This window comes from Stegodyphus dumicola, chromosome 4 (genome assembly GCF_044657685.1).
Source record: "Stegodyphus dumicola isolate Sdum_Otavi_A_Nest chromosome 4, ASM4465768v1".
Classification (NCBI taxonomy): Eukaryota; Metazoa; Arthropoda; class Arachnida; order Araneae; family Eresidae; genus Stegodyphus; species Stegodyphus dumicola.
The window spans coordinates 32,062,093-32,078,188 of NC_140771.1; the positions used below are offsets into that span (position 1 = coordinate 32,062,093).

General features: G+C 34.1%; 1 protein-coding gene across 4 annotated transcripts in view; it reads right to left on the reverse strand.

Moving 5' to 3' along the window:
• Nucleotides 1-993: 993 nt before the first annotated feature.
• Nucleotides 994-16,096, reverse strand: part of LOC118190910 (caspase-7-like) — a 112,745-nt gene continuing 97,642 nt past the window's right edge. For all 4 annotated transcript variants that reach the window (XM_085814684.1, XM_085814687.1, XM_085814685.1 and 1 more), the window contains exons 11-13: nucleotides 12,332-12,516; nucleotides 7,227-7,341; nucleotides 994-1,400 (exon numbers count right to left, since the gene is read on the reverse strand). In XM_085814684.1, the coding sequence (XP_085670810.1) occupies nucleotides 1,219-1,400; nucleotides 7,227-7,341; nucleotides 12,332-12,516 (482 nt within the window). In that variant the 3' untranslated portion in view covers nucleotides 994-1,218. The remainder of the gene's footprint in view (nucleotides 1,401-7,226; nucleotides 7,342-12,331; nucleotides 12,517-16,096) is intronic.

A 16,096-nucleotide genomic window follows, 5' to 3' on the forward strand; every position in this document is an offset into this window, starting at 1 on the left:
TCATTCTACGAGGAAGGAATGAAAGAATTACCAAAGCACTGGGAAAAATGCATCATAAAAGGAGGAGATTATTTAGGAAAAATAAATTGTAGAAACGCAGATGTTTCCTATTAAATACATTTTATTAAAAAAAATGCTCGTTTATATTTTATTCACCCTCATATGTATGTATATATATATATATATATATATACACACACACATGTATATACTGTATATATATATATATGTGTGTGTGTGTAATGAAACTGCGGTTCGATGACATGACATGAATGATTTGATCGTGAATGCGGTACAAACTTGCATTAAAATTTTTGGTGAAACAGGACTTTTCCCAGGATTCACTGTGAACATAGCTTAATAAACTCATGTAGATTTTTTCATAATTAGAACTGGCCGAAGAATGTACTGACAGAACAATTTTGGAGGCACTGAAATAAGAACACTGAGACATAGATGCGTCTGATCTGTAATTCACATGTGTGGGTTTGGTGGATTTTGAAACTGAATTTCAGTGATGAAAATACAGAATTAGCATATTTATTTGGAAAGAACAGAAAACAAAAGTATATTTGTATCCTCATTAACTCAATATAGCATACTGCACCAAAATAGAATTTTTTTTGGCTGTTGCATGCAATAATCTATTTCAGAATTTTTAATGAATAAATCCAGAACATGAGAAAATCTGATTTAACCTTTAGTGCTTGGAGGACAGTTTTAAAGGATCTGAATTATATTACATAAATCATATGGAATTACACAAATTGCATGCAATATAATGGTTATTTTCTTATTAGGTCAACATGTTTGGTGGAACAAAAGATTCAGTGAAATATTACATCAGCAAATAAATAAGAATTCTATCACACATATTAGTGGGAAAAAACTTGCAATGAAAGCATAATCATTTAAGAAAGATTTTGGCAGATTACGTTTTAAGATATTAAAAGGCTTCATTCTGCAACAACTCAAAAAGCAGACGACGAGCTGTTATATTTAAAAAAATTATCTTTATTTCCATTTACATATCAATGCAATAATTTTCAGCTCAGCTGAAATAATTTTTTGAAATCATATCACTCACACACAGATCTAGTTATACCTTTTAAGTTCACACATATTTCCGCAATTTAAAGTGTTTTCATATTATTTTTAATTGAGTAGATGGTTTCATTTAAAAATTTTACATAAATTAAAACCATGCTATTTATTTTCTTAAGGCAAAAATATTCCTCTAGTTAAAGTTGAAGTTACTAACACAGAATTATCTTTATCTGCATTATCAAGAACAAGTTCCTTGTTGAGCATGATCAAAATATCAAGCAAATCTTTATTATGACGATGTTCTTTTAGCATTGAACAAAAAGCTCGTACGCATCTCAATGCTTGTTCACCATCTGAAAAGAAAAAGTTAAAAAATTTTTAATTCTTATGCAATTTTTTTAAGCTCAGATCAGTAAACATTGTACTTAGAAAACTGATCATTAAAAAAAAGGGGGGGCAGAAAAATTCAAATGAACTAATATTCTAAATTTGGAGAAATTCATCCTTTGAAGCAGATAAACACTACACCCCACTTCTTCAATGAATTTTAGGTTTTCTGCTATAGAAGCTCCTTGAAAGGGGGTGGAACTAGTGTTTACCTCCTTGGATTTGTACAGATTTTCTGTAACAGTAACATTTAATCCTAATTGCAATTGAAAGTCTGAGAAAAAAATTGATTTTGTTGGAAATTAAAAAATTTTATAGCCATGTGAATGCTTCTAAGAAGAGGCATACTGAAGTTGTAAATTTGAACTTGACTCATTGCATTTTTTGTTATATTATACTTTTTACTTCAAAGGTTTTAATTTCCTTTGACTGTGGAGGGTGATATTCTATAGCTAACTGACATATCCACATCATCAATAAATGCTAAACCAGCATTTCTTTCCTTCATTAACATATGAAAATTAAAGTTGTAAGGTTTACTATTATTTTTCAGTAACCAGTTATCTTATGTTTTGAATCTTTACTGTCATTTCTCCCTTTCATTTCCTCGCCATAATGCAAATTATATTGTGTATTTCAACTAAAGTAGTAGTTTGAAGAACTGGAGATAAAATGATATTTCCTTATAATTATGGTCGCCATTCTTTAAATGGTGAGGAAACTATTGATAAATCGCCAGTGCAAACCATCTTTAATTGATTGGTGGTCCTAAAGATGATGCTATGATGCTTCAGTACTTTCTCAAGATGATTTTTATGAATTCATTTGATGAATTTCCATTTGTAACTCGACAGCAAGGGCTAGAAGAATTCTTATAAATTTTATCTTTACAACATGGGAAAAAGTCTCTGAAAAATATCTACCAGGAACTTGTGAGTAGCCTTTAGCTACTAATCGAGCTTTAAATTTGATTATTTCTCCTTCTGCATTTTGCTTTTCTTTGAATACCCACTTGCATCCCATGGGTTTGATGCCAGCTGGCTTTGGAACCAATTCCCATGTCTGATTTTCATACAAATTAGACAATTCTTCCTTCATGGCTTCTTTCCACATCTCTGCATTTGGTGAATTCATTGCTTCTTTTACACTTGTTAGGTTCTTACAGATTTTGATGGCAGGTTGTTCTTCACAACCAGCTTTATATAACACTGGATCCCCATAGTAAGTTTTAGGTCTTCTTTCTCTAGTGCTTTTCCTGATTCCAATAGGGTCTTCCTTACTACTATCAGAATCTTCTAGGAATGCTGATTCTGTGTCTTCAATTTCTTCTGCTGTGTCATTTAATGGGGTTTCAACATTTCCAACTCCTGTGGTGGTGCAACTGATGGGTACTTCTAATAGAACAACATTTACTTCACTGTCAGAATGATTTAAGTTAAAGGTCACCTCATTTTCCTTCTTTGCTTGAGTAGCTGTCCGGCTCCTCCTCAATGGAAAAACAGTCTCATCACATTTAACATTTCTACTCACTAAAAACTTATCTTCCTCTGTATTCCATAGTTTGTATCTTTTCACACCTTCGGGATATCCTATAAAGACACATTCTTGAGCACGCTTTCCTTTCTGTAACATTTTATCAATTTGAGCAAAAGCTCGACAGCCAAATATTCTCAGGTGACTAATTTGCCCAGGCTTCTTGGTCCAGAGTTCTTCAGGTATGTTTCCTTCGGTAGCTTTTGATGGACAGTTGTTACACAAATAATAGGCAGTAGTCACAGCATCTAGCCACAATTCTTGTGGGATGTTGGAATCTAGAAGACATTTAATCATATTCTATGAATTATATTCTATGAATTTTTCAAGGACCTTAATCTTTAGATTTCATAGTTTTAACCACATCATACCTTGAGTAGTCATCAACAAAGGTAACGACATACTTTGATCCACCTTTTGATGTCAGTATGTATCAACTGAAGTAATCTAGTTGAATGTTTGGCTTTTTCCTTGGGAAATGGAGTCTTCTTCATTTTCCCAAAAATACATATTGAACAAACAGTCCCCCTTTCTTGGATTTCTTCATGTCATATTCAAATCATACCTTTCCATAAGTTTTTTAACTGCATCATGGTGGAAATGTCCTAATCTTTGATGCATAATTTTTTCATATCTGGAAAGGTATATTTTGTGCATTTGCTTCTCTTCAGTTTTGTATAATCTTCCATACCTATGTGCAGTGAGAATGACATAATCTTGTGGTTTTGGATCTCTTATGACTGCTTTGCCCCTCTCAAAAAGAAACAGTCATTCCCATTTCTTCTATTTTTCCCACTGAAAGAAGGTTACCATCAAGCTTAGAGACATACAGAACATTTGCTAGATGAATAGCATTTTTCCCACATTCTCTGACAGAATTCAAAACAATATCACTGAAGCTAAATTCATAAATTTCTGCTCTTGAGAACACATATGTTCAGTGGCTCCACTATCGAGGTACCAATCACAGACAGGTTTCCCACCGCAAGAATCAGCAAACTGTGCTTGATATATTTCATTAAAAACCCTTTTTGCATGTGGGGTTTTAGCAGCAGAGCAATTTTTGGCAATATGACCCCACTCTCCACACGAAATGCAACGGGTTTTTCTGTATATTTTTATGCTTTATTTTTATTGGCTGCACAGTTTAGTTCTGTACTTATCTCGAGTTTTGAGGGCTTTTCTCCTAAGACCTTACTGGTAGAAATTTCTGTTTTCACTTCTGTGCAGCGCAGTAATTTTTTCTCTTCTACGATGAAACGCGATTTATGATTTGGGTTGACAATGTATCTTCATCACGTTCTAAATTGAGTATAAGACCTTCATATTCCTTGGGCAAACTCATTAACATAATGAGGGCAACTTCTCCGTCTGCAAGACGATACTTTTTAGTGCAGGTCCATCAATCGACTTAGATCAGAACTCACACTTTCTCCAGGTTTTAAAGTTGCATTAAAAAATTCCTTTAAAAGTTGTAGAGAATGCAAGAGTCCAAATTTTGTATGGATAACTTTTAAAGTATCCCATGCTTCTTTCGCTCTTTCACAGTCAGCGATGTCATCTAAGAGCTGGTCTTCAACCACTAAGAATAGAAAGGTTAAGTGTTTCTCATTAATTTTCTTTTCGTCATTCTTTAATTCAGCACTGTAACCTGGATCAATTGCTTCCCAACATTTTTTTGAACTAAAAGAGCTCATGCTCAGATTTTCCAAGCATGGCAATTAATCTCTGTTGAGTTTCTGAATCTTAATTTCTTCCATCAGATCGCTTTAAATGTCTTAGGCTTAGCTTCGGCGGCGCTGTGGATGTTGCTTCTTTTTCTTTCGGAAAAATCAAAATCTCTTCTTCATTTCTGCCAAATAAACTTCGTTAGAGCATCGTGCTGATAACGTGATAGAAATCACTTAAATGGCAGATATATTTTTAAAATATAGTAGAAAGAAATAAGCAAACTACAAATGCACATTACATGTTTATTTACTTGAGTAACTGTTGCCTTTCATCAAAAAAACAAAAAGAGCTACATATGAACATTAAGCTACAGTTTGGTTTCAACAAAATTACAGCTGTTTCAAAGAGAAAAATATCAATTTAAATTAGCAGCCTAATTCATATAACTAATCCAGAATAAATTATTAAAGAAGAAAATTTTGATCACTATAAGGTGAGATTTTCTAACAAAATTTGCTAGTATTCTGAAATATTAAGAAATTGAAAAACAGTACTGTGTAATTGTAACCATAAATTTATACAGATTTTAAACATTAAATACTTCTAAATGATAAAAATTATTTGCAAATTTTTGTGCATTGCTTAAATATTGATGTAATTCATAATAGCCTAACTTATGTGAAGTGTTTCATTTCTATACTGAAACCATTTCCTAGACATATTTTACAAATCTACAAGCTCTTCTCTACTCCAAAGTAAAATCATAAAACTGTTTCCAAAACAATAGTGTTGGTTGCATATTCATTACTTTCATTAACACATAAGTGAAGTTATATTTGGTAGGCAAACTTCAGGGATATGTAAGTAAATACAGTCAAATGTCGTTAATTCGGACACCCATAATCCGGAATGATCTATAATCCGGACCTCAAAGCTAAAAACTTTCTGCGCATGCGCCGCGTTGACGCATGAGCATAGGCACTTACGCGTGCGTGTAAGACAGTTACGACTGCGCATATGCGTGTGCACAAGCGCAGAATACGTTTTCGTGTGCGCGTTTAATGTATAACGGATGGTATAAGCTAAAATTATCTAATTATCTATTTCAGTTAATGTTGATGACTGCGTTGTTCCTTAATCTTCGAATTGGATCCGGCTTATTATTTTTTGCAGACTGTAAGAGCAATTTTATAAAAGTAAGCTTGAACTTTCGATTATGTCAAATAGAATTCCCGATGCTGCAGCTCCCAAAGGCTCTACAAAACGAAAGTATGTTTTGATATCCATCAAACAAAAAGTGAAATTGCACCAAAAAATGGATAAAGGCATATCCTTTGTTTAGGCTTAACCGTTCCGAAATCTGTTTATCAATTTCACGCTGCTCTGCGCGGGGGGGGAGGGGGAACGTCGCGGCGCGCAATGAACTGGAAGTTGATCTGTCAGCACTATCGTTATCTTTAGGGCAGATGTTTTTATTTTATTCGGCTTATAATTCCTTATTAAATGTAGTATTTCATCTCGATGTACTCGGTCTTTGATATGATTTAAATCAAATTCCTCGTCATTATAAAATATCACGAATACAAATCAATTAGTTTTCTGGTTGCAATTTTCTAATTTTGGCTATGCATAACGTATGCTTTACGCATGCACGCATTGAAAGAAATGTTTAATAAAGTAAACAAATAAATATTAAGCTTTTTTTTTGTAAATTTTGATACCCTTTAGATCATAATTGCTCATTTTTTTATAAATTACGGTTTAATATTTTTAATTTTATAATTTCTGCATGCCATCTTACCAGATTTAAACTGATGATCTATAATCCGGAAAAATCGATAATCCGGAATCACTGAAGTCCCGACGAGTCCGGATTAAAGACCTTTGACTGTACAGCATATGTAATGGAAAATTCTGATGACTGTTTGTTACTTTAAAAAAATTAATAAAAGAAGTTTCTGTCACATGCTTTATAACAATACAGAATCATGTTTTTTTCCTTTTAATTGCATGAGACAGTTTACACGTTTTGTTTTATTTATTTTGAAATTTTTAATGGTAGACTTTTCTTTGAGATGCTTAAAAGTATTTGAAGATCCAAAATGTGGAAAAGCAAAATGCAAAAGAAATGGAAATAAAATACTTTTACAATTTTATATCGCATATGCAATTTTATATTGCATATGCAATTGAATTCATAGATATAATATTATTTGGAATCCACCTAAAAATATATTTGAGTATTTACTTTTTGCGGCAATAGCAAGATTTGATATCAGATTATTAGACTGATCGTAACAGAATCTTGCCAGACAATATTAAAAATATGAAAGCAGCTAAATTTTTCTCCAGTGTTGGTAATGTAAGAATTTTGAACTAGGTTATTTATGTTATGACTTTAGTTGATTGCGTTTTTTTCCCATAAATAACATTTTTTCTAAACTGAATTTGCACTCAATGATGGTTATTAGCATCAACATATTTACAGAACTTAATATTAAATTTATAGATTACCTCATAAAAAATTTTTGTTTCATAAAATTTGCATCAGTAATTATTTTATATGAATATATGAAATAACAACATACCTGTCACATTAATATGAATTTCTATGCAATCAGCATGCTCGGGAATACGGTACACACATTGTCCATCAGACGCTACACAAGAAAAAAACCTCTTTGTACCAGAAGATTCATATGTCTGGAAAAATTGAAAATATTTTGATATTAAAATGAAAAAATATTATTCAATATAATTCATATACAACAAAGTATATCTTTACTGAATGATTTATTGAGCCAAAAATTCTCCACCGATTTCACTTTTCTGACATGCATATTATACTATGATTACACTCCATATTACATTTTTTATATCAGACAAAAGGCGGTCTATTACAAAGTGTATTTCCAAATCATTTGTAAATTTTTCAATTGATTTATTACCAAAATTACCTACTTTCTTTACATATAAAATATACAATGTATGATTTAATGTAGAAGAATGAAAAGTTATTTTCGACTTTGTAGTGGTCATGGTAGTGGGTTTCATGGCACACAATCTAATAGTTTATAAGTGCCAAACACATGCTAATTACTTATACATAAGAATTAGAAACAATCACGGATTTAAAACAACAGAACACTTATAAAAAGAAGTTATAAAATGATGAATGCTGAGATGAAGTTGCTTACAATTCAAATAATGATACCTGATGTGAAACAGGTGTAAAACTATAAAAGATACATTTAAATATGATAAATGCATTTAAATAGATAGATATATATATAATAGGATAAATTAAAAGATACATTTAAATATGTAGGACTAAAATACATAAATACAACATCAAACAAAATAAATTAAGTAACAAAAACCACTCTCCTTCATGAATTGAAAAAAATTAGCATTGACCTCATTTCCAATTATACAGCAGAGGCAAGTCAGAGTCATTACAATATGTACATTCAATTAAAAAACAATGCTCTGTCAGAACACTATAACAGTGAAAACAAGCAGGTTCACTTTTGGCCTTCAAAAGGTAACTGTGTGTGACTTGAGAGTGATCAATACGAAGATAGGTTAACATTACTTTCTCCCTTCAGTTTCAAATTAATTTCCAGTATTCCACTACAGGTTTCATGCTTTTAAGCTTATTATTGACCTGAACATCCCACAGTAGCTGCCATTAGTTAGGACCTTTTTCTTGATGACCTTGTGAATATCTGTAAGAGGAACAAATGGGCTGACAAATCGACAGCAGGTTTAGCTGTGATGTATGGCAGGTCATTTCCCTTGATCTCAACATGACCAGGAACCCAGCAGTATAGAATTTGGTAGTCACATATCTTAAGTTTAAATTTAGCCTTAGAACTTCAACAACTACAGGATTGCAAGTGTTGGGAAAAATTTCAAAAGCTTTCAACAAACTATATGAGTCTCTATAAATTGTGAACTTTCTCTGATATAGCTTCAAAATGAATAAAATTGCATAATATAGAGCAGTTAGTTCAGACATCAAGAATGAGCAAGCGTAGTACATATATCTACTTTCCCTACGGCCATATAACAAATGCTTTCCTAACATGACTACAGTCAAAAGTCGTTAATTCGGACACCCATAATCCGGAATGATCTATAATCCGGACCTCAAAGCTACAAACTTTCTGCGCATGCGTCGCGTTCACGCATGCGCACAGGCGTTTACGAGAGCGCATAAGACCCTTACAGCTGCGAATATGTTTGTGCGCATGCGCGTTTAATGTGTAACGGAGTTATACGCTAAGCTAAAGTTATCTAATTCAGTTAATGTTGCAAATTGCGTTGTTCCTTAATCTTCGAATTGGATCCGGCTTATTATTTTTTGCAGACTGTTAGAGCAATTTTATAAAAGTAAGCTTGAACTTTCGATTATGTCAAATAGAATTTCCGATATATATTTACTACAAAGCGAAAGTATGTTTTGAAATCCGAAATCTGTTTATCAATTTCACGCTGCTCTGCGGCAGAGGGGGGGGGCAGAAACGTCATTATTAGATTATGATAGATTAGAAAGATTATGTCAAATAGAATTTCCGATATATATTTACTAATATGTAATTTGTATCTACAAAGCGAAAGTATGTTTTGAAATCCGAAATCTGTTTATCAATTTCACGCTGCGGATTGGAAGATGATCTGTCAGCACTATCCTTATCTTCAGAGCAGATGTTTTTATTTTATTTGGTTTATAATTCCGTACTAAGTGTAGTATTTCATCTCGATATACTCCGTCTTTGATATGATTTAAATCAAGTTCCTCGTCATTATAATTCGCTTCCGATAGTGAAGAAAGTGACCCAGAGGTTATTGAAAACGAAAACATTTCGATTGACAAATTAGTCGGTATTCTCAACACAGCAAACAGCGGAACTTTGTAACTAAACAAGAAATTATATCTGTTTAATAGAATTAAAGAGAAAGTATTATCACATGAAACGAAGCAACTTACATTGAAGGAAATGTTTAATAAAGTAAACAAATAAATATTAAGCCTTTTCTTTTTGTAAATTTTGATACCCTTTAGATCATAATTGCTCTTTATTTCATAAATTACGGTTTCATATTTTTAATTCTGTAATTTCTGCATGCCATCTTACCAGATTTAAACTGATGATCTATAATCCGGAAAAATCGATAATCCGGAATCGCCGAAGTCCCGACGAGTCCGGATTAACGACTTTTGACTGTAGTTATTTTTGATCATCTGTATACACGGGAACATGGCTTCTATATTTACGCCTGGTGTTCAAGGAAAAGTTGTTTGTATATGATCTCATTAGGCTGCGTTCAGACGGCAGCGTAAAGGGCATAGAGGCATAGTCATAAGGGCATAAAATACGAAAGTTCCATTCACACCTGCGAGAATGGGGTGTAAACCGTGGCCAATGAGCTAATTTTGCTATTTTTGCGCATCTGTGGATGTGTCTACAAATTTCCCATGCTGTTCTCCTGCGCGATTGATTTCCCACGTTCGCTCTGCTTGTTTTGTGACAGCGAAATCTTCTGCAGAAAGCCGCTTTGTTTTAGCTTCGCTCTGATTGGTCGACGCTTATCTCAAACTCAGCATAAAGTTGAAAACTTTGAACCCTATGCCACGAGCCCTAAACCAGATTTCGTGACGTAGCACAGACTGGTTGCCTTGGCAACAGAGTTCGGCTTTAACCACTTATGCCCTTTACACCCCCGTCTGAATGTAGCTTCAGTGTTTCTCTTATTGCAGTGGTAGAAAACATCAAGAATTTGGATTTAGCCTAGTCCCATGGCAGAATTTCAAAATGCTGTACTGCTTGGGTGGACGCACCAGACAAAGTGTTCTTCAATCAAAAAGTGAACTCTTAAAGAAAAAGAAGCATACGAGATGATTGTACTTCAACTAGCCGGTCACACATATCATCAAGCAAACACAGCATAATGTATTAAAATAATGAAGAAGAGGCAATTGCTCATTCCTTAGCTGGAGTGATGGTTAAAAACAATCAACATAAAGGCTCTGGACACTGAATTCTTTGGAACAAATTTGCAGTGCCTAATGATGTACTGGATCCAATTTCAAGAAAATTAAAGGCCGTGCAGATCCACAGACAACTGAGCCATAGGCCAGTCTAGAGTGGACAAACTCTCTACAAATGCAAAGTGAGAAGCATCCCATGAGCCATTCGCCAGGACGTTTTTAAAAGATTTAATTTCTGGTACACTTCTTCTTCAGGTAGAGGGTCTGAGAACGATAGGCCAGGTTTCGGTCAAACGTTTACCCAAAATACTTTACTTCAGGTTCAACTGGAATCACTGATCCCTGAAGATGTAATTCAGGCTCAGGATGGAAAGCTCGCTTTCTACAAAAGTGCACACAGTCTTCTGTTTTGAAAAGGTAACTTCTTGTTTGTCTTACTATTCCTGGATGCTGTTCAGAGTGATCTGTAAGTGCCTCTCTCTACATGTCTCATATCTGCCCCATGACATCTACTTTGCAGGTCATCAATGTGCAAAGATCCTAAAACAGTGGGTGGAAATTCCTTTAAATTTAATGTTTATTTTTAAATTGAACAAAGTGATCCTCCCCCCTTGAGGCATATATTCTTTTTGTACAAAGATAACTGATAAAACAGAGCCAAAAGTGACATGAAAAGTCCTTGCCTTCAAAAATTTTTAATGGAAATAGGGAAGTTGCCATGCAAGCCATTGGCATGAAGATCAGAGTGTATTCCATATCTCCATGCCTTATCATAAGTTTTTCCGTTGTCAAACAGACAGAGAAAAGATGTTTTTTTTTTCCCCTCTAAAAGGCTTTACAAATGGATGTTTCCAAAGATGTATCCATGGTCATTCTTCCTTTATTCATGAATGGATATATCCATGGTCATTCTTTCTTTATGAAAACTGCTCTGATAAGGCATTATGATATTATATTCCACGAAACTGAGTAGATGGCTATTTACCATCTTTTCAAACAGCTTGCATATGCAACTCGTTAAATGCAATGGGCCAACAGGTGGAGGGATTCTTCAGGTCTTTCTCTGGCTTAGTATAGGAATAACAAAGCTCTCTGACATGTATTGAGAAAAATATGCTCCTTCCATATGCAAGTATAAAGAGCGAAAAGGGCACTTAGTGACTTACAGATGTATCAGCATTTCATTAGCTCACATTGAAATTGATTGGATTATTTAACTATGGTTAAGTATACTAAGGGTCAGGGTCGTTCCTAGTGGGAAAGTGCATAAAAGTACAAGGGCGGAGAAAATCAGGGGCGGACAAACTTTTGCAATACCACGACTAAATATTTTAAATTCATTGTAAGTACTTGTCATATGTAAATACTTAATGAGTATGAAATAAAAATTTTATTAATCATTGAGCACTTTTTTTTTTTTAATTTGGAGGCAGCAATCTTAGGAAAGTACGCAGGCAGCCAATGGGCTAGGAACGGCCCTGCTGAGGGTTTCTGCCAAAATGAAAGAATGCTAAGGGAATTCTAAGGGAAACTGGTTCTGAGGGAAACCATGCTACACATTGAAAGAACCATGAAAACTCATATATTATTAGCCTGTTTGCAAGAATTTGAATAGAGGCTGAACTACCACTGTTGAGAGCTGTTGGTTGGTCTCAACATTTTAAGAAGAGGCGTTTTAAGAAACTGTAAAAAACTTACCAAAAATATAAAAATCTTCGGTCTACTGGCAAGGAAGTCACAATATTTTCCAGAAAAAGCCTGCCAAATGCTTTCTTTGAAAACTTTTTGATTCCCGTCATATAAACAGTTCTTTTTGCAAGGTGTTGAAACCAAACAGATCAAGCAGTCAGTATCCTCCTTAGAGTTCAGACGATCTTCACGGTCTTGATATAAGATTGAAAAATATGTTTTAGATAATAATTATTACCATATTCAGAAATTTTTCACTTATCATTATTCAAAGCTTTACTCATGAAATTAAATTTTTTCAGTACAGATAATTGAGTGGGTTGTTTAAATATGGCAAAGCCATGAATGCTATCTGCCTAAGAGAAGGGATGTCCTCATGGAGGACTTCCTGGAAAAAAACTGGCTCATATTCACATTACACATGGCAAAACCATGAAAACCAACCATGCAGCCAGCCTGGGTTTCACCTGGGATTGAAACCAAACTAAATCGAACAATATCAAAATATGACCAATCAATACTTTATGTTATTCATATAGTACTTATAGGGAATTGGCTACAGTAAACTGAATGAATCTGTAACAACTAAACCTAAGTCTAACTTCTAAGTTAGACTTGCAAAAGACAGTTTTAAATTTAACAGACTTTAAAATAAATTTTATCTTTTTGCTATGAGAAATACGATCACAGAAATTTTCACTCATAAACAAGTTACTATTAAATGACAGTATAAAAAAATTATGTTTTATTATTTTTGTGTTATTGCAATATTTTAATAGTGACATTTGTTTTTTTTATTAGTAAAAGCATATTAATTTTCATTAATTTTTTTCTAAAAATGCTCTGAAAAAGTATATCTCCTTTATATATATAAGTGGCTAAAGTGTGTGTCGCCGAGAGCTTATTGTTGCCACTCGGAAAAATGAGTGCGGAAATTAACGTTTCTGCAGTTTTTAATTAATATCTCAACCAATTAAAGTCGTACGAAGATGAGAACAGTATCGATGGATTCGGAGAATTTTTCCGAATCCGGGGATACGCGTCTTGAATTTCAACTCGGCGCCGTTCCGTAGATATTCGAGAAAAAAGAATTTGGCACGTAGCCAAATCACTCTAATAGGGAAAACCCAAGAAAGAAAGTGGAAAATGTAGGGAAAACATAGGGCAAAATTAGTTTTTATTTAATATCTCGGCTAATTAAAATCCCAAGAAGACACGAATGGTCAAAATGGCATGCCATGGACATGCGGAATCCAACGGTGTGCTACACTAAGCCCGGGAGCCATCCGTTTCGAAGGAGATGATGTTACGTCCCCCCATATATATATGCGGCTTAAGTGTCTGTTCGTCCCCGATAGTTTATTGGTTGCTTGCGTAGCTGTACTAGCCAATGGGGTGAAGTTGCCATGCCACAGGGTTGCTGTTTCAATTGAGACATAGACAATTTCCTGTAAAACTTACCTTTGCTATAACCATCAATAAGTCTCAGGGTTAAACGCTTAAGTGTGTTGGCATTTTTTTACATGAGCCTGCATTTGGACACGGTCAACTTTATGTTGCCTGTTCAAGAGTTTGTGAAAGAACGGACGTAAAAGTAAAAGTATTGTATGGTCCTCTGCAAGGCGAGCTTAAAAATGATGGAAAGATCTACACAAGAAATGTTGTGTACAAAGAAATCTTTGACATGTGAATTAACATTTAATTATCTAAATCACCTTTATTAATTGAGCTAGCGGTGGGCTCTTAAGAAATGTACCGTCAGTGATTTCCTTCATTGTACTCTTCTTTAAGCAATTAAGCAAGTAGAAGGAGGAAACCCCGTGGGCAGTCAGCAAAGGAGCATTCTCGCTGCCTACCCTGGGTAATTCAGTTTAAATTAACAGACACTTTTTCACAAATCATTTTAATTACAATTTATAATATCTAAAACAGCGGTCATTTCGTATGACTGCCGGGGTTTCTAGTTTTATTATATCCCAGCACTAAATGTAAATTTTGTTTCAAAAATTGCTGATGCCATTTGGCATTATCATAAATAATCATTTATATTTATTATTTTTATTTTTACAGAAAAGTATAACAGTTTTGCAGCAAAATTTAAGAAATACTTCATTTTTTTGCAGCAATAATAAAAATAGATAAAACAATACATAAATTTAAGGTTAATATAGTAAAAAAACCTTTAATATTTCATTATAAATATAATACTCAGCAATAGTCTTAAAATCCTGTTTTTAGATGGTACATTCCTGACTTATTATGTCCAATTTTGGCAATTTACATCTTCTATAGACTTATTCATGCTTTTGCTATATTTTCTTAGAACATATTTCTGTTCAACAGAACTTTGAATATTCCTGTATTATAAAGCAAGATAAATTGACTGTCCTTAGCTTTTTCTGTACCACAAAGGCTCCCCCCCCAAAAAAAAATAGGTAAGAATGCTGTGTACATAAATGTAGAATAACTGCATTGCTTGTGAATTCATTTAAATAGCTGAAGTTTCTGAAATCCAATCACTTAACTGCAGTTTCTGAAAAGGTGTGCGAAGTTTTAGAGCTTTTAGCATATAATAATTATGATTTGATGCATAATATGTCTTGAAAGTTAGCTCTAAAATACTGACAGAGTAATATTTTGTTCCTCAACATTTTCTGAACTGCTACTGATAATTTCAAATAAAAATTAATTACAAATATAAAACAATAAAATAAAATAAAGAACAGTGCAATTTTTAGTTCATGTAAGCAGGAGTATTACAATATCCACCTTTACTTATCTATGTGTTAAAATGTTTGTCACACAGAATTTACCATTATCAACCTCAGCTAGAATGATGCACAGATGTAAAGAAAATAACAGGGATAAAAGGTCGAAGACAATATTTTTGGCAAACCTTCAGATGAAAATGGCACAGAGTATTAAGTCTAAAGATAGGATGGCCACCTCCTTATCTTCTAAATTCTTCACTTCTTAATATGCAATTTTGATTGAGATACTCTAGTAAATAGTTTTTTCTATCTCTGAGGAAAATTCTGATTGGGATACTCTCCCAAATGGTCTCAATAATAGTCAACACAAGTATCTTTTTGAAAGAGGTAATCATCACTTTTTATTCAGCTGTCACAATCAGCTTTCCAATATGTGAAAGTAAATTCTCCTAATGTTACAGAAATGTCTGTCATACAAACAAAGATGGAAATGCTGGAGTGTTTGTGTAACACATATACACTGCTCGACATTGAAAATGCAACACCAAGAAGGAATGGTCAGAAAGTGATGAAATTTGGAAAAACGACAGAGACAGCAAGCAGCAATAAGTGATCTTTATTTCAAAATGATAGTCAGAATACAGAGCGAGAACGGCGTCGGCTCAGTAGGATGTAGGACCACAGCGGACAGCGATGCACGAAGAAACACGTCTAGGCATAGAGTCAATAAGAGTGCGGATGGTGTCCTGACAGATGGCTCTCCATTTCCTTTCAACCATTTGCCACAGTTCATCTTCTGAACGAGGCAGGGGCAGAGTCTGCAAGCGGCGTCCAATCACATCCCACACTTGTTCGATTGGTGACAGGTAAGGAGAATACGGTGGCCAGGGAAGCATCTGTATACCTTGCAGAGCATGTTGGCAGATGCGAGCACTGTGTGGTCGGGGGTTATCCTGCTGAAAAATTGCATTAGGCAGCCCCTGAAGGTAGGGGATTTCCACCGGCTGCAGTACATTATCCAAGTATCGTTGGGCCATCATAGTGCCCTGAATACGAACTAGAG